The 18,515-nt window shown below is 43.7% G+C and overlaps 1 protein-coding gene across 1 annotated transcript; it reads right to left on the bottom strand.

Annotated features, from left to right (window-relative positions):
- Positions 1-1,059: 1,059 nt before the first annotated feature.
- On the bottom strand, positions 1,060-2,051 carry LOC138905926 (uncharacterized). The gene is made up of 2 exons (XM_070194439.1): positions 1,705-2,051; positions 1,060-1,390 (listed from the first exon to the last, which is right to left on the bottom strand). Exons 1-2 carry the CDS (start codon positions 2,049-2,051, stop codon positions 1,060-1,062), a joined length of 678 nt encoding a protein of 225 aa, XP_070050540.1.
- Between the last annotated feature and the right edge of the window lie 16,464 nt (positions 2,052-18,515).

Below are 18,515 nucleotides of genomic sequence, written 5' to 3'. Positions count from 1 at the left end.
CTGCTAGCAGTCCTAGACAAAACACTATCAGACTAGCCGATAAAAAGAGGAAAAAATGCTCAACTACCCCCTAATCTACAACCCTAATGCTCGACCTCCACACCTTCCTATTAAGAGCCATATCCTCCGAAATCTGAAGCCGCTCCATGTCCTACCTAATCACCTCGCCTCAATACTTTTTAGGTCGCCCTCTACCTCTTATCATACCTGCCAAAGGCAATAGCTCATACCTCCTAACCGGGGCATCTAGGCTTCTCCTCCGCACGTGCTCGAACCATCTAAGCGTAGCTTCCCGCATCTTGTCGTCCATGGGAGCCACGCCCACCCTCTCATAAATATCTTCATTCCTAATCTTATGCAGTCTAGTGTGCCCGCACATCCATCTCAACATCCTCATTTATGCTACTTTCATCTTCTGGACATGTGAATTCATGACTGGCAACACTCAGCCTCATACAAAATGGCCGGTCTAATCACCGCTCTATAAAACTTACCTTTAAGTTTCGGTGGCATATTCTTGTCACACATGACTCCATCTGCTAACCTCCATTTCATCCACCCACCCCAATACGGTGTGTGACATCCTCGTCGATCTCTCCATGTCCTTGTATAATTGACCCTAGGTACTTGAAACTTTCTCTCTTGGGGATGACTTTTGAGTCAAGCCTCACTTCCACGTCCGCTTCCACCCAGTCACATCGCTGAACTTACACTACAGATATTCCGTCTTAGTCGTACTCAACTTGAAACCTTTAGACTCCAGGAATTGCCTCCATAACTCCAATCTCTCATTAATGCTGCCTCGCGTCTCATCAACCAGAACTATATCATCAGTAGGAACATATACCATGGCACCTCTCCTTGAATATGGTGTGTTAGTTCATCCATCACCAGAGCAAATAAGAACGGACTGAGCGCAGATCCTTGGTGTAACCCCATAACCACCGAAAAAATCTCCGAATCACCTCCCATAGTCCTAACCCGAGTCTTAGCTCCATCATACATATCTTTTATCACCCTAATGTAAGCTACCGACACACCTTTCACCTCCAGGCATCTCTAATGAACGCCCCTAAGGACTTTGTCATACGCTTTCTCTAGGTCAATAAACACCATGTGTAAATCCCTCTTCCCATCCTTGTACTGTTCCAGCAACCTCCTGATAAGGTGGATAACTTCCATAGTAGAAAGACCTGGCATGAACCCGAACTGATTTTCTGATATAGACACCGCCCTCCTTACCCTTCCTTCTACCACCCTCTCCCAAACTTTCATGGTATGACTTAATAACTTGATACCCCTATAGTTGTTACAATTCTGGATATCACCTTTGTTCTTATACAGTGAAATCATCGTACTCCATCTCCACTCATCTGGCATTCTCTTCGTCCTGAAAATAACATTAAAAAACCCAGTTAGCCACTCCAAGCCTGCTTTACCCACATACCTCCAAAATTCTACCGGAATTTCGTCTGGTCCGGTTGCTCTGCCCCGACTCATTTTACGCATAGCTCCCACGAACTTCTCAACCTTAATACGCCTATAGTACCTAAAGTCTTGGTGACTCTCGGAGTGCCCCAGTTCCCCCTAGTACGATGTATCTGTCCCCCTCTTCATTCAAAAGTTTATGAAAGTACATCTTCCATCTCCACTTAATCTGGGTCCTCTTCTATCAATACTCTACCTTCCTCGTCTTTGATGCACCTCACTTGATCCAGGTCACGAGCCTTCCTCTCTCTTGCCTTGGCCAAACGAAATAACTTCTTGTCCCCACATTTGACCCCCAATTCCTCATACAGCCGACCAAACGTTGCAGTCTTAGCCTCCGTGACCGCTAATTTCACCTCCTTCCTAGCTTTCTTATATTTTTCTCTGTTCGCTCTCCTCTGCTCCTCGTCGGTGCTCTCCACTAACTTAAGGTACGCCGCTATCTTTGCTTCCACTTTACCTTGGACCATGTCATTCCACCACCAGTTGCCTCGGTGCCCGCCATAGTAACTCTTCGAGACCCCTAACACCTCTCTCGCCGCCTCCCTTGTACAGTCCGCCATCGCCGTCGACATAATGCTAGCGTCCCTACTACTCTTCCAGGCTCCCATAGCCGTCAACCGCCCTTCCAACTCCTGTGATTATACTTAGTCAGGGCTCCCCAACTGATCCTCGTTTAACTCCGTAGAAACCTTTTCTTTCTCTCTATCAAGATACCAATGTCCATCACCGAGAGCTTATGTTTTGTCGCGAGGGACTCACTCGGGATCACCTTGCAATCCTCGCACAACCCCCTATCACACCTCTTGAGGAGGAGATAATCAATCTGAGTCTTAGCCACCATACTTTAGAAAATAATCAAATGCTCTACCCTCTTCGGAAAACTAGATCTCGCGATCACCAACTCAAAAGCTCTAGCGAAATCCAAGTACCTTCTCCATTTCTATCCCCAAAGCCGAAGCCACCGTGTACCTCGCCATAGCCACCAACAGAAGACCCAATATGACCATTGAAATCCTCTCCTATAAATAACTTCTCCGTAGGCGGAGTACCTCGCACCACCTCATCCAACCCCTCCCAGAAGAGCCTTTTAACCTTCTCGTCCAAGCCCGTTTGTGGAGCGTAAGCGCTAATGACATTCAAAGTGCTCCCGTAACTACTAACTTAATAGCCATCAATCTGTCATTCACCCGTCTAACCTCTACCACCGACTCCGTGAGCTTCCTATCCACCAAAATCCGCCCTCCATTCTTGACCTTCACGCATCCGGAATACCAAAATTTATACTCGTCCGTATTCCTCGCCTTCGATCCTACCCACCTAATCTCCTGAACACGGGCTATATTGGCCTTCCTCTTCTGGAGAATCTTCGCCAGCTCTTATCAAATATTATCAATATTATTTAAATAAAGTGTAAGTAAATAATTACGAATAAAAGAATAAAATACAATTCAATAGTCAATTTGGATCATCATATCGTGGCTTGTTTGTTGAGGACGAGTTAATTGAATATTTTCTAAATCAACGAGTGTAAATAATCAAATTTTAGTTAGCTACATGTGATTTGTTGCGGATTTTTATTTAATGAGGTACAAACATGAAATGAAGTGTATTCACCTAACATGCAATATTTTTCGTAGCTTATTCATAGATATTTTTGCTAACTCTTCTATGTTTACTATTTTAGTGTACCTGAGATAACTCAGTGAAAACATTATAGTTGCGATAATATAAGTTGGGCTCTTTAGTTTCTATTATGATTAATATTTTTTTTTGAAATGGACAATAATTCTAAATAATTTAAAAAATTAATATCTTGCACGGATATTTGCTGCTATTATTATTATTATTATTATTATTATTATTATTATTATTATTATTATTATTATTATTATTATTATGGTTAATATATTGAAATAAGTTTAAATAATAAAAGCAAAAGTATTACTGATCGTTGTGACCGAGTAATTCAAGTAAGCTATTAGAAGAGTACAAAATAAATTTATATTAAATGTAATATTAAATCTGCAAGAAAAAGAATAATAATTTAAATTTCATTGAAAGCTCGTTCCTACCACGACCCAGAACCCCACCAAAGGCCGTGATGGCACCTAACCCGCTTGCTAGGCAAGCCAATACTCAATCAACATCACAAAATCTAATTATTAAGCCATCATCTGGTTCATGATATAAACAATAATATGGAATAAATTTCTATTCAATATCATAAGTACAAAATCAACGACAAGGTCTAATGTCACGACCCAAAATCCTGACCATGGGGTCGTAATGGCGCCTAACATGTGATTACTAGGCAAGACAACATTGTCTAAACAATTAAGAAGTTTAACAATTTAAAAATACATTAATAAGAGATTAAGACTGAAATATCCTGAAATGTATGATAATCCGAAACCATCCCTGTCTAGACTAATCCTAAAAACCGGTGTCACAAGTACATGAGTTGCAAGAATACTACAAACAATGTCTGAAATGAAATACAAATGTCACGACCCAAACTAACCCCTGTCGTGATGGCGCCTATCGTGGAACTAGGCAAGCCGATTCATTTCCAAAACAAACCGATATTTTTATTTTAAAGATAATTCCAGTGTTATTTAACATAAAAACCTTCGTAAAGGAGTTCCAATCAAAATAAAAGTACGGAAGAAAAAGCCCGACATCGAGGTGTCACTAGTCATGAGCATCTACTGCAATCTGTCTAACAATATCAAAGCTAACTCAGCCTGAAAAAATAGCTAAATACAACTAGAGGAAGATAAGAGGGAGAAGAGCAGGGGCTGCGATCGCCAGACAGCTACCTCGCTATCTCCAAGAAAATCTGTAATCAGAATAATCAATAACCGCTACCGTGTCCAGCTACACCTGAATCTGCACACAAGGTGCAGTGAGTAACGTGAGTATGCCAACTCAGTAAGTAACAACAATAAATAAAGATTGAGCAGTAGTGATGAGAAATAAAGCATATAACATTCATATCGGGAAATCTCAGTAAAATATCACATGCTTTTAAAATTAGGGTTTGAATCAAAACATCTCGTTTAACCAAGTTCCATTAAAAAAAATCATTTAAAGATATTTTGCAACAAATTTCAGACAAAGGAAAAATGCAAAGGTGAGCAAAAATGATGAAATCATAAACAGCCCCTCGGGCAAAACATCACTCATATACAGCCCCTCGGGCAAACCTCACAGTCACTCATGCCACTCGGGCATACCTCACAATCACTCTTGCCACTTGGGCACACTTCACAATCATTCATGCCTCCCAGTCACTCAGCATTCGGCACTCGTACTCAGTAGGAACCTGCGCTCACTGAGGGTGTGTACAGACTCCGGAGGGGCTCCTTCAGCCCAAGCGCTATAATCTGCACGGACAACTCACGTGCTGCACGGACAACTCACGTGCTATAATAATAAAGTATGCTGCAGGCGGGCAACCCCGATCCACACTCATCCTCACAATCAGGCCCTCGGCCTCACTCAGTCATAACCCTCTCAAGCCACTCGGGCATTTAAGTAAAACAGGGCATTCGGCCCAAAATATTTATATGCATCAAAATAGAGTCATAAAACTAAGTTATGCGGTAAACAAGTATAAACATGACTGAGTATAGATTTTCAATCGAAAACAATGAGAGGATAGTAAGAAACAGCCCCTAAGGGTCCAAACAGCACTGGCGCAAGGCCCAAACATGGAATTCAACCCAATTTACAAAAATTCTTTCTAAAACATATAAGTATCATATAGTTTCAACAAAGTATGCAACTTTACAGTTGCTACGGGACAGACCAAGTCATAATTCCCAACAGTGCATGCCCACACGCCCGTCACCTAGCATGTGCGTCACTAAAAATAGTAGAATGATACAAAATCCGGGGTTTCGTACCCTCAGGACTAGATTTACAATCGTTACTTACCTCAAACCGATCAAATCTGTACCCCGCAATGCTCTTGCCTCTGGACTCGGCCTCCAAATACTCCGAATCTATTTACAATCAGTACAATACCATCAATACACGCTAATGGAATGAATTCCACAAGAAAAGCTACAAAATTAGACCAAAATCCGAAATTGGCTCAAACCTGGCCCCCGGGCCCACATCTCGAAATCCGACAAAATTCACAAAACTAGAAAGCTCATTCACTCACGAACCTCACCATACCAAATTCATCAAAATCCGACATCGTTTGGTCCTTCAAATCCTTAAATTACTCTCCAAATGTTCCAAGCCCTAACCCCTCATTTTTACTAATTACAATGATTAAACAACGGAAAATCACCATATATACGAGTATTAGGGCTCAAGAAACTTAACTCACTGATAGCCCTTGAATCACCCTTCAAAAATCCCTCCAAAAGCTCCAAAAACCGACTTGAAAATGGTGGAAATGAACCAAATTCGCGAAAGGTTCTATTTATGGTTTCTGCCCAATTTTTTTGCACCTGCGAAAACTTCCACGCTTCTGCGCCACCGCACCTGTGGAAAAATCCATCGCAGGAGCGGAACTCACTTAGGAGCCCAGCTTCCGCATCTGCGGCCCAAAACCCCGCGCCTGCGAAGGCGCACCTGCGCGTTTCCTTCGCTTCTGCGAAGCCTGCCCAGCATCCCCCTTTACGCATCTGCGCCCCAGGTTTTGCACCTGCGGGCTCGCAGATGCGACCTCCAACTCGTACTTGCGCAACCTGCCTAGCCCAACATTGCCCGAACCTGCACTCTCCCCATGCGCACCAGCGGCCTCGCACTTGCGACTCTTTCTTCCGCAGGTACAAAAATAGCAGTAGCAGCAACTTCAACTGCATTTTCCAACTTCGACAAATCCGTTAACCACTCGGAATCACCCCGAGGCCCTCGGGACCTCAACCAAAAATACCAACAAGTCATATATCAACATACCAACTTAGTCGAACCTTCGAATCACTCAAAACAACATCAAATCATCAAATTACTCTCGGATTCAAGCCTAAGAACTTCTAAATTTCCAAATTCAGCAACCGATGCCGAAACCAACCAAACCACGTCTGAATGACCTCAAATTTTGCACACACATCACAAATGACAGTACGAACCTACTCCAACTTCCGGAATTCCATTCCGACTCCGATATCAAATTTTCCACTGCCGACCGAAATCGCCAAATTTCCAATTTTGCCAATTCAAGCCTAATTCTACCACGGACCTTCAAATCACATTCTGGATGCACTCCTAAGTCCAAAATCCCCTAACGGAGTTAACGTAACCATTAGAATTCAAATCCGAGATCATTTACACATACGTCAACATCCGGTTGATTTTTCCAACTTAAGTTTCTACTTAAGAGACTAAGTGTCTCAATTCACTCTGAAACCACTCCAGTCCCGAACCAACTAACCCAATATAACATAATATAGCTGAATAACACATAAAGAAGTAGAAATGTGGAAAATGGGGCTATAACTCTCGAAACGACCGGCCGGGTCGTTACATCCTTCCCCTCTTAAACATCAATTCGTCCTCAAACGGGTGTAGAAACATACCTGGAGTCTCGAATAGGCATGGATATCTGCTCCGCATCTCCCGCTCAGTCTCCCTGGTGGCCTCCTCCACAGGCTAACCTCTCCATTGCACCTTCACTGAAGCTATATCCTTTGACCTCAACCTTCAAACCTGCTGATCCAAAATAGCCACCGGCTCCACATCATAATTCATATCACCCTCCAACTGAACCGTGATGAAATCCAAAACATGGGACGGATCTCCAATATACTTCCGGAGCATGGAAACATGAAACACTGGATGCACACTCGACAAGCTGGGTGGTAAGGCAAGCTTATAAGCCACACCTCCTATCCTCTGAAGCACCTCAAAAGGCCCAAAAAAAAACCGGGGGATCAACTTGCCCCTCTTCCCAAACCTCATAACACCCTTCATGGGTGATACCTTCAGCAAAACCTTCTCCCCTACCATAAAAGACATATCACGGACCTTCCTATCTGCGTAGCTCTTCTGCCTAGACTGCGCCGTGTGAAGCCGCTCCTGAATCAATTTCACCTTATCTAATGTGTCCTGGACCAAGTCTGTACCTAAGAGCCTAGCCTCACCCGGCTCAAACCATCCAATCGGAGATCTACACCTCCTCCCATATAAAGCCTTATACGGAGCCATCTGAATACTCGACTGATAACCGTTGTTATATGTAAACTCCGCGAGTGGCAGAAACTGGCCCCATGAAACCCCAAAGTCAATGACACAAGCATGCAGCATGTCCTCCAATATCTGAATAGTGCGTTCGGACTGCCCGTCTGTCTGAGGGTGAAAAGCTGTGCTCAAATCAACCTGAGTACCCAACTCTCGCTGCACGGCCCTCCAAAACTGCGATGTAAACTGAGTACCCTTATATGAAATGACGGAAACTAGGATACCATGCAGGCGAACAATCTCTCGGATGTAAATCTCAGCCAACCGCTCTGAAGAGTAAGTAGTACTAACTGGAATAAAGTGTGCGGACTTGGTCAGCCGATCCACAATAACCCAAATAGCGTCGAACTTCCTCAAAGTCCGTGGGACCCCAACTACAAAGTCCATGGTGATCTGCTCCCACTTCCACTCTGGGATCTCTAATCTCTAAAGCAAGCATCACGGTCTCTGATTCTCATACATAACCTGCTGACAGTTGAGACACCGAGCCACAAACCCAACTATATCCTTCTTCATCCGCCTCCACCAATAGTGCTTCCTTAAATCCTGGTACATCTTCGCGGCACCCGGATGAATGGAATACCGCGAGCTGTGGGCCTCCTCAAGAATCAACTCTCCAAGCCCATCTATATTAGGCACACATATCCGGCCCTGTATTCTCAGCATGCCGTCATCACCAATAGTCACATCCCTAGCATCATCTCTCCGAACCCTATCCTAAAGAACGAGCAAGTGGGGGGTCATCATACTGACGCTCCCTGATACGGTCATAAAGAGAAGACCTGGAGACCACACAAGCCAATACCCGACTAGGCTCCGAAATATCCAATTTGACAAGCTGGCCTGCTAAGGCCTGAACATCCAATGCCAAAGGTCTCTCTGCTGCTGGAAGATATGCTAAACTTCCCAAACTCTCTACCCGGCGACTCAAAGTATCGGCCACCACATTAGCCTTCCCTGGATGATACAAAATAGTGATATCATAGTCCTTAATAAGCTCCAACCATCTCCGATAACGCAAATTAAGATCCTTCTGCTTTAACAGATACTGCAGACTCCAGTGATCAGTATAGATCTCACAATGAACCTCATACAATTAATGATGCCAAATCTTCAAGGCGTGAACAATGGCTGCTAACTCAAGATCATGGATAGGATAGTTCTTCTCATGGGTCTTCAACTGGCGCGAGGCATAGGCAATCACCCAACCCTCCTACATCAAAACACAACCAATGCCTATCCTCGAGGCATCACAATACACGGTGTAAGAACCTGAAGCTGATGGTAGAGCTAACACTGGAGCTGTGGTCAAAGTAGTCTTGAGCTTCTGAAAGTTCTCCTCGCACTCATCCGACCACCTGAATGGAGCACCCTTTTGGGTCAATTTGGTCAAGGGCGATGCAATAGATGAAAATCCCTCCACAAAGTGATGGTAGTAACCCGCCAAACCAAGAAAGCTCCTAATCTCCGTGGCTGAGGATGGTGTGGGCCAACTCTGCACCGCCTCTATCTTCTTCGGATCCACCTGAATACCCTCACTGGACACCACGTGCCTCAAGAATGCTACTGAGCTGAGCCAAAACTCACACTTAGAGAACTTTGCATAAAGCTTCTCCCCCCTCAATCTCTGTAATACAATCCTCAAATGCTGAGCGTGCTTCTCCTGGCTACGAGAGTACCGGGATGTCATCAATGAATACAACGACGAATGAGTCCAAATACGGCTGGAATACACTGTTCATCAAATGCATGAACGTTGCTGGGGCATTGGTCAGCCCAAAATACATCACCAAGAACTCATAATGGCCATATCGGGTTCTGAAAGCTGTTTGAAGAATATCTGAATCCCGAATCTTCAGCTGGTGATAACTGGACCTCAAATCAATCTTGGAGAACACTCTCGCTCCCTGAAGCTGGTCGAATATATCATCAATACGAGGCAAAGGATACTTGTTCTTGACTGTGACCTTGTTCAACTACCTATAATCAATACACATTCTCGTGGAACCATCCTTCTTTTTCACAAATAGAACCGGTGCACCCCAAGGTGACACTCTAGGCCGAATAAACCCCTTATCAAGGAGTTCCTGAAGTAGTTCTTTCAATTCCTTCAACTCCGTCGGTGCCATACGATACGGTGGAATAGAAATGGGCTGAGTGCCCGGCACCAAATCAATACCAAAGTCAATATCCCTGTCAGGCGGCATGCCCGGCAGGTCTGCAGGAAAAACATCCGGATAATCACGTACCACCAGAACAGAATCAATGACAGGAGTCTCTGCACTAACATCCCTCACAAAAGCCAAATAAGATAGGCAACCCTTCTCAACCATGCGCCGAGCCTTCAAATATGAAACCACCCTACTTGGTATATAATTTATAGAACCGCTCCACTCAACCCTCAGAATTCCCGGCATAGTCAACATTACCGTCTTAGCGTAACAATCTAGAACATCATGACATGGAGATAACCAATCCATACCCAATATCACATCAAAGTCGACCATACTGAGCAGCAAAAGGTCCACTTGGGTCTCCAGACCCCCAATAGTCACCACACATGACCGATATACGTGGTCTACAATAATAGTATCGCCCACAGGAGTAGATACATGAACAGAAGAAACTAGAGACTCACGGGGCATTTCCAGAAAATGGGCGAAATACGAGGAAACATATGAATACGTGGAACCAGGGTCAAATAATACTGAGGCATCTCTGTGACAAACTAAGACAATACCTGTAATCACAGCATCTGGTCTGGCAGGGAGAGCATAGAAACGGGCCCGACCACCCCTTGATCTGCCTCCCCCTCTAAGGCAACCCCTAGCTGACTGACCTCCACCCCGAGCTGACTGGGTGGGTGGTGAGGTAACTGGTGCTGTAGTCGGAGGCTGGCTCCTCTACTGAGATAGACCTCCATGACGACGAGGACACTACCTCCACATATGCCCGAGCTCCCCACACTCAAAATAACTCCCTGGTGCTGGCGGCGAAAACTGAAGGGAACCCCTAGCACCGGGATAACTGGTAGAAGAACCTGGCATGGAAGAGCCCTGAACAGGTGGAGCACGGGACGAACTCTGAGCTGGAAGGGCACTAAGTGATGAGTGGCCCTAATGAGAACTGTGAGAACCATGGCCAGATAATGCATCACGGTGAAATGGCCGAGCTGACTGAGCCTGTCTGAAATGACGACATCTACCGTGCTGGAACTGACCCCCAAAAGGAGCACCACTGAATCCACCCTGACCACGAGGCCTCTTGGCCTCTCTCTCAACCCTCTCCTGACCGCGAACCATCTCAATCTTCCGAGCAATGTCGACAACCTCATCAAAGGTAGCACCTGAAACCTGCTCCCTGGTCATGAGCAATTGTAGATGATAAGTGAGGCCATCAATAAACCTCATGATCCTCTCTCTGTCCGTGGGAACCAATCACATAGCATGACGGGCCAACTCAGAGAATCACATCTCATACTGTGTCACAGACATATCACCCTAGCGAAGCCGCTCAAACTGTCTGCGCAGCTCCTCTATGCGGGATCGAGGTAAGAACTTCTCCAAAAAGACCACGGAGAACTGTTGCCAAGTAAGGGGTGCTGCACCAACAGGCCTACGCCTCTCGTAAGTCTCCCACCATCTGAGTGCAGCCCCAGAAAACTGAAAGGTAGTGAATGAGACCCCACAAGTCTCCAAAATACCCGCAGTACGGAGTATCCTCTGACACCTGTCCAAAATATCTTGAGCATCTTCTCTCTCTGTGCCACTAAAAGGTGGTGGCTGGAGTCTCACACACCTATCCAACCTACACTGATCATCCTCAGGCATAGCAGGAACCACATAATCCTGAGCAACTACAACCGGCTGGGCTGTGGTGGTGCCTATGGTGTCTGAAGTCCCTGAATAACCTGCTCGGGTGTGTGAGCGACGGGAGTCTGAGTGCCTCCCCTGGCCTAAGAAGTGGCTGCGGCTGTCAAAATAGAGACCGCCTGAGCAAGGTCAGTACACGCTGTCAGAATCTGAACTAAGGCCTCCTGAAGGCCTGGAATCACAATAGGCAAAGGTGGTGCCCGAGCTGGTGCATCAACAACTGGAACCTGGTCCTGATCTGGGACAACCGGTGGATTTGCAGGTACTGCCCCAGCTAATGTACGGGCTACACCTCTGCCCCTACCACGGCCTCTACCGCAGCCTCGGCCTCTCGGGGCCCTGGCTGGTGGTACTAGTGGCTGGCCCTCTTGACCGGTAGCACGACTCCTCACCATCTGTGAGAGAATGAAACAACAAATATTTAGTTACTAGAATCAATAGATTCGCACGATAAGAGTTCAAGAATGTGGAGTTTCCTAAAGGTTCTACAGCCTCTCGAAGATAAGTACAGACGTCTCCATACCGATCCGCACGACTCTACTAAACCCGCTCATGACTCGTGAGACCTATGTAACCTAGGCTCTGATACCAATCTGTCATGACCCAAACTAACCCCTGTCATGATGAAGCCTATCATGGAACTAGGAAAGCCGACTCATTTCCAAAACAAACCGATATTTTTATTTCAAAGATAATTCCAGTGTTATTTAACATAAAAACCTTCGTAAAGAAGTTCCAATCAAAATAAAAGTACAGAAGGAAAAGCCCGACATCAGGGTGTCACTAGTCATGAGCATCTACTACAATCTGTCTAACAATATCAAGGCTAACTCAGCCTGGGAAAATAGATAAATACAACTAGAGGAAGATAAAAGGGAGAAGAGCAGGGGCTGCGATCGCCAAACAGCTACCTTGATATCTCCAAGAAAATCTGCAATCAGAACAATCAATAACCGCTACCGTGTCCAGCTACACCTGAATCTGCACCTGAATTTGCCACATGCTTTTAAAATCAGGGTTTGAATCAAAACATCTCGTTTAACCCAGTTCTAGTAAAAAAAATCATTTAAAGATATTTTTCAACAGTTTTCAGACAGAGGAAAAATACAAAGGTGAGCAAAAATGATGAAATCATAAACAGCACCTCCGGCAAAACATCACTCATATACAGCCCCTCGGGCAAACCTCAGAGCCACTCGTGCCACTCGGGCTTACCTCACAATCACTCTTGCCACTCGGGCATACCTCACAATCACTCTTGCCACTCGGGCATACCTTACAATCACTCATGCCTCCCACTCACTCAGCACTCGGCACTCGCACTTAGTAGGTACCTGCGCTCACTTGGGGTGTGTACAGACTCCGGAGGGGCTCCTTCAGCCCAAGCGCTATAATTTGCACGGACAACTCACGTGCTATAATAATAAAGTATGCTACAGGCGGGCAGCCTGATCCACACTCATCCTCACAATCAGGCCCTCGGCCTCACTTAGTCATAAACCTCTCAAGCCACTTGGGCATTTCAGTAAAACAGGTCATTCGGCCCAAAATATTTATATGCATCAAAATAGAGTCATAAAACTGAGTTATGCGGTAAACAAGTATAAGCATGACTGAGTATAGATTTTCAATTGAAAACAATGAGAGGATAGTAAGAAACAACCCATAAGGGTCCAAACAGCACTGGCGCAAGGCCCAAACATGGCATTCAGCCCAATTTACAGAAATTCTTTCTAAAACATATAAGTATCATATAGTTTCAACAAAGTATGCAACTTTACTGTTGCTACAGGATACACCAAGTCACAATTCCCAACAGTGCACGCCCACACGCCCGTCAGCTAGCATGTGCGTCACTAAAAATAGTAGAATGATACAAAATCCGGGGTTTCGTACACTCAGGACTAGATTTACAATCGTTACTTACCTCAAACCGGTCAAATCTCTACCCCGCAATGCTCTTGCCTCTGGACTCGGCCTCCAAATGCTCTGAATCTATTCACAATCAGTACAATACCATCAATACGCGCTAATGGAACGAATTCCACAAGAAAAGCTACAAAATTAGACCAAAACCCAAAATGGCTCAAACCCGGCCCCCGGGACCATGTCTCGAAATCCAACAAAATTCACAAAACTAGAAATCTCATTCACTCACGAACCTAACCATACCAAATTCATCAAAATCCGACATCGTTTGGTCCTTCAAATCCTTAAATTACTCTCCAAATGTTCCAAGCCCTAACCCCTCATTTTTACTAATTACAATAATTAAACAACGGAAAATCACCATATATACTAGTATTAGGGCTCAAGAACCTTACCTCACTGATAGCCCTTGAATCACCCTTCAAACATCCCTCCAAAAGCTCCAAACACCGACTTGAAAATGGTGGAATTGAACCAAATTCGCGAAGGGTTCTATTTATGGTTTCTGCCCAGGGTTTTCGCACCTGCGGAAACTTCCACGCTTCTGTGCCACCACACCTGCGAAAAAATCTATCGCAGGTGCGGAACTCACTTAGGAACCCGGCTTCCGCATCTGTGGCCCAAAACCCCGCGCCTGCGAAGGCGCACCTGCGCGTTTCCTCCGCTTCTGCGAATCCTGCCCAACATCCCCCTTTACGTATCTGCGCCCCAGGTTTCGCACCTGCGGGCTCGCAGATGCGACCTCGAACTCGCACTTGCACAACCTGCCTAGCCCAGCATTGCCCGCACCTGCGCACTCCCCACGCGAACCAGCGACATCGCACCTACGACTCTTTCTTCCGCAGGTACGAAAATAGCAGTAGCAGCAGCTTCAGCTGCATTTTCCAACTTCGACAAATCTGTTAACCACTCGGAATCATCCCGAGGCCCTCGGGACCTCAACCAAAAATACCAACAAGTCATATATCAACATACCAACTTAGTCGAACCTTCGAATCACTCAAAACAACATCAAATCATCAAATTACCCTCGGATTCAAGCCTAAGAACTTCTAAATTTCCAAATTCGGCAACCGATACCGAAACCAACCAAACCACGTCCGAATGACCTCAAATTTTGAACACACATCACAAATGACAGTACAAACCTACTCCAACTTCCGGAATTCCATTACGACCCCGATATCAAATTTTCCACTGCCGACCGAAATCGCCAAATTTTTAATTTTGCCAATTCAAGTCTAATTCTACCACGGACCTCCAAATCACATTCCGGACGCACTCCTAAGTCAAAAATCACCTAACAGAGCTAACAGAATCATTAGAATTCAAATCCGAGATCATTTACACATAAGTCAACATCTAGTTGATTTTTCCACCTTAAGTTTCTACTTAAGAGACTAAGTGTCTCAATTCACTCTGAAACTACTCCGGTCCCGAATCCGCTTACCCGATATAACATAATATAGCTGAATAACACAAAAAGATGTAGAAATGGGGAAAACAGGGCTATAACTCTCGAAACGACCAGCCGGGTCGTTACAACAAACTGTTTAAGACAAGGTAAAAACAATAAATATAGGAAGGGGACTTCAGGGTCTGCGAACGCCATGTAGCACTACCTCAAGTCTACAGGGAGGAAGGGTCCGAGAAATCATCGTTGTACGCCGCTGGAACCAACACCCAAATCTGCACAAAAAGTGTATGAGTGTAGTATGGGTACAACCGACCCCATGTACTCAGTAAGTGCCGAGCCTAACCTCGACGAAGTAGTGACGAGGCTATGACAAGACACTCACTATAATTATGTACAAGTATAAGCAAAAAAGCAATAATAAAATAGAGAAATAACTAACTATATGATAACCGAAATAATAAATAAATGACAGATGGCCCCAGAATATCATCACCTCTCAGTCTTACAAGACAACACAGTAGCAAAAACCAACGACCAAGAATAACCATAATACAACCTCTCCGTTGCAGCGCGCAATCTGATCCACATATATAATGACAATACTATTGCGACGTACAACCCGATCCACATTATATATATATATATATATATATATATATATATATATATATATATATATATATATATATATAATATCTTGAGGTATCAACCCTCCCCCCCCCCCCTACATATATATATATATATATATATATATATATATATATATATATATATATATATATATCAACAACCAACTACGGTGAATCTCACAACATAACATAAAAAGGGAACTAAAATGCATAAATTCACTAAGACAATTCAATAAGACATAGTAGAGTGAAATAGGAAGCAAGTATAGGCAATTACGCAAGTAAGGGCATGAGACATGTAAACGCGTCTATCTAATAGCATGTAAAAGCATATAAACAGTAAAGATGGACAATAAATAAAGGCATGGATAGATGGAGGCATGTAGCAAATAGAGATATGATACAAGTGAAGGCATATATTTAACAAGTAAGGACATGTGGCAAGTAAAAACATGGAATAAATTAAAACAAGATATAATTAAAGACATGCAATTAAGTAGTCCACCCCACGTGCTTGAACCTATGACCACACATATATACTCATCACCTTGCATATACGTTATCCCCACACGTAAATCACGTAGCAAATAGACCAATCAAGTCCTACTAGCCTCAAATCTAGGTTAACCACGACACTTATCTCTTTTCGGAATATAGTCAACAATCCAACACGGCTTTTCCTTTCAAACAAGCCTCCTAATCACCCGAATCTAGTCAATTATTGTTCAAACAAGTCAAAAAAAGCTTCAGAAATTTCCACAGTACGAGAAATGTTCAATTTTTAACATAATTTTAAAAGTCAACAAAAAGTCAACTTGGGCTCACGTGGTCGAAATCCAAAATTAAGACCAAATCCCGATTACCATTCACCCCGAGCCCGGATATGTGATTTGTTCGAAATCTGACCTCAATTTGAGCTCTAAATCTCAATTTTACAAAATCCCTAAATTCTACTCAAAACCCGCAATTTCTACTCTAAAAATCCTAGATTTGATAATGAAATTCATATAAAAATAATGAAAATTGATTGAAAACAAGTTAAAGTTACTAACCTGTAAAGTTGGGAAGAAAGTACCCTCTAAAAATCGCCTATATGGAGTCTAGGTTTTAAAAGTGGTGTAAAATGAGCTAAGTCCTGAAATTCCGACATTTTACCCAGCAGCAGGTATCGCAATTGCAAACTCTTGTTCCCAATTGCGGTGTTTGCTAATGCGAATGACTGATCACAAATGCGATTAGTGCCTGAGCTCTGCACAAGTCGCAAATGCGATAACACCTTCGCAATTGCGAAGGTCCATTGCCTCGCAAAAGCGAACCAAGCTTCGCATTTGCGAAGCCCCTCAAATTATCTAGTGTCGATGTGACACACAAGTCGCAAATGCGATACCCCCAATTTGCAAATTCGACTGATACTTTAAAAAACCAAGGTCCCAGCCCCCAATCCTTCATTGCAAAAGTGAGCCTGACATCGCAAATGCGAGGATCACATTTGTGAATAGGTTCTCGCAAATGCGAGACCTGCAGACATTCAACACCAACAATTCTCAACTTAGCCAAAACTATCCGAAACGCATTCGAAACTCACCCGAGCCTCTCAGACTCCAATCCAAATATTCACACAAGTGTAATAACATCATACAAACTCTCCCGCAAGCTCAAATTATCAAAATAACATCAAATATAAAGAATCGATCATTAAAACTCAAGATGTTTTTAGTTTAAAACTCATTTTTTCCATATTTTCATATAATGCACCAAAATGGCCTTGGATCACCTAGGACCCCAACCAAAAATGCATACTTGTCTAAAATCATCATACGAACCTACCAGAATTATTATAACACCGATCCGAGGCTGTTTACTAAAAACATTAACAATGGTCAAGTCTAGTCATTTTTAAAGTAAAAAAATTATATTTTCTTTAAAATTTCACATATAGTCTTTTGAAAATCAACACAGACTACACACACAAGTCATAAATTATCAAATTGAGCTATAAGATATCTCAGAACACAGAAAAGGAAGTAAGTATTCAAAACAACCTATCATGTCGTTGCATTCTCCACCTCTAAAAGAAACATTCGTCCTCGAACAGATATATTAATGTACCTGGACTGGCAAAAAGGTGTGGGTATCTACTACTCATTTCAGACTTAGAATCTCAAGTAACCTCCTTAATTGGTTGACCTCTCCAACACACTTTTACAGAAAGAAAACTCTTAGATCTCGACTTCCGAACCTGTCGGTCTAGAATAGTCACTGGCTCTTCCTCATAGGTCAAATTTTCATCAAGTTGCACCGTGCTGAATTCTAAAACATGTGACTTATCTTCATGGTACTTTCAAAGCATCGATATGTGAAATACCGAATGTACCCCTGCTAGGATTGGAGGGAATTCAAGCCTATAAGCAACCTCCCCAACTCTCTCCAAGATCTCAAACGGGCCAATAAACCTTACATGTCCATCAATATCTTTCTTCATCTTCCACCGCTAATAATGACACTTCAAGTAATGATACATCTTTTTGACACCCGAGTGAATGGAATACCATGAACTGTGAGCCTTTTCAAGGATCAACTCTCTCAACCCATCAACATTCGAAACACAAATCCGGCCTTGACACCGCATACCACCATCATCCCCATCACAACCTTCTTGGCACCACCCCACAACAGAAGGATGACTGGGCCACAACAGAAGTAAGAACCGGCTAGGCTCCAAAATATCCAACCTCACGAACCGGTTGGCCAAAGCCTGAACATCCATGGCTAATGGCCTCTCTGTATAGGGTAAAATCGCTTCATATTAAATACTCGTGTAATAGAGCGACACATGGAACTGGAGACAGATGGAAAGTGAGATAGGTGGAAACCAAGATCGGGGGAAGCAACTTCGGTTGGCACCGTGAAGATCCTGAAAGGAATATTGCTAATGAAGACAAACGAATGCCTACCACCCGATAGCATTCAATGAAGAAT

This window comes from Nicotiana tomentosiformis, chromosome 2, assembly GCF_000390325.3.
Source record: "Nicotiana tomentosiformis chromosome 2, ASM39032v3, whole genome shotgun sequence".
Lineage (NCBI taxonomy): Eukaryota > Viridiplantae > Streptophyta > Magnoliopsida > Solanales > Solanaceae > Nicotiana > Nicotiana tomentosiformis.
The sequence above is the reverse complement of the archived record's forward strand: the minus strand, read 5'-3'. Positions and strand labels throughout refer to the sequence as shown.

Bases quoted from the DNA above. Each gene is read 5' to 3' on its own strand.
- LOC138905926 (XM_070194439.1), bottom strand. From the start codon at position 2,051: ATGGCGGACTGTACAAGGGAGGCGGCGAGAGAGGTGTTAGGGGTCTCG. The intron at 1,391-1,704 runs GTGCATCAAAGA...TGTTATTTTCAG, and splicing joins CGTGACCTGGATCAAGTGAG to GACGAAGAGAATGCCAGATG.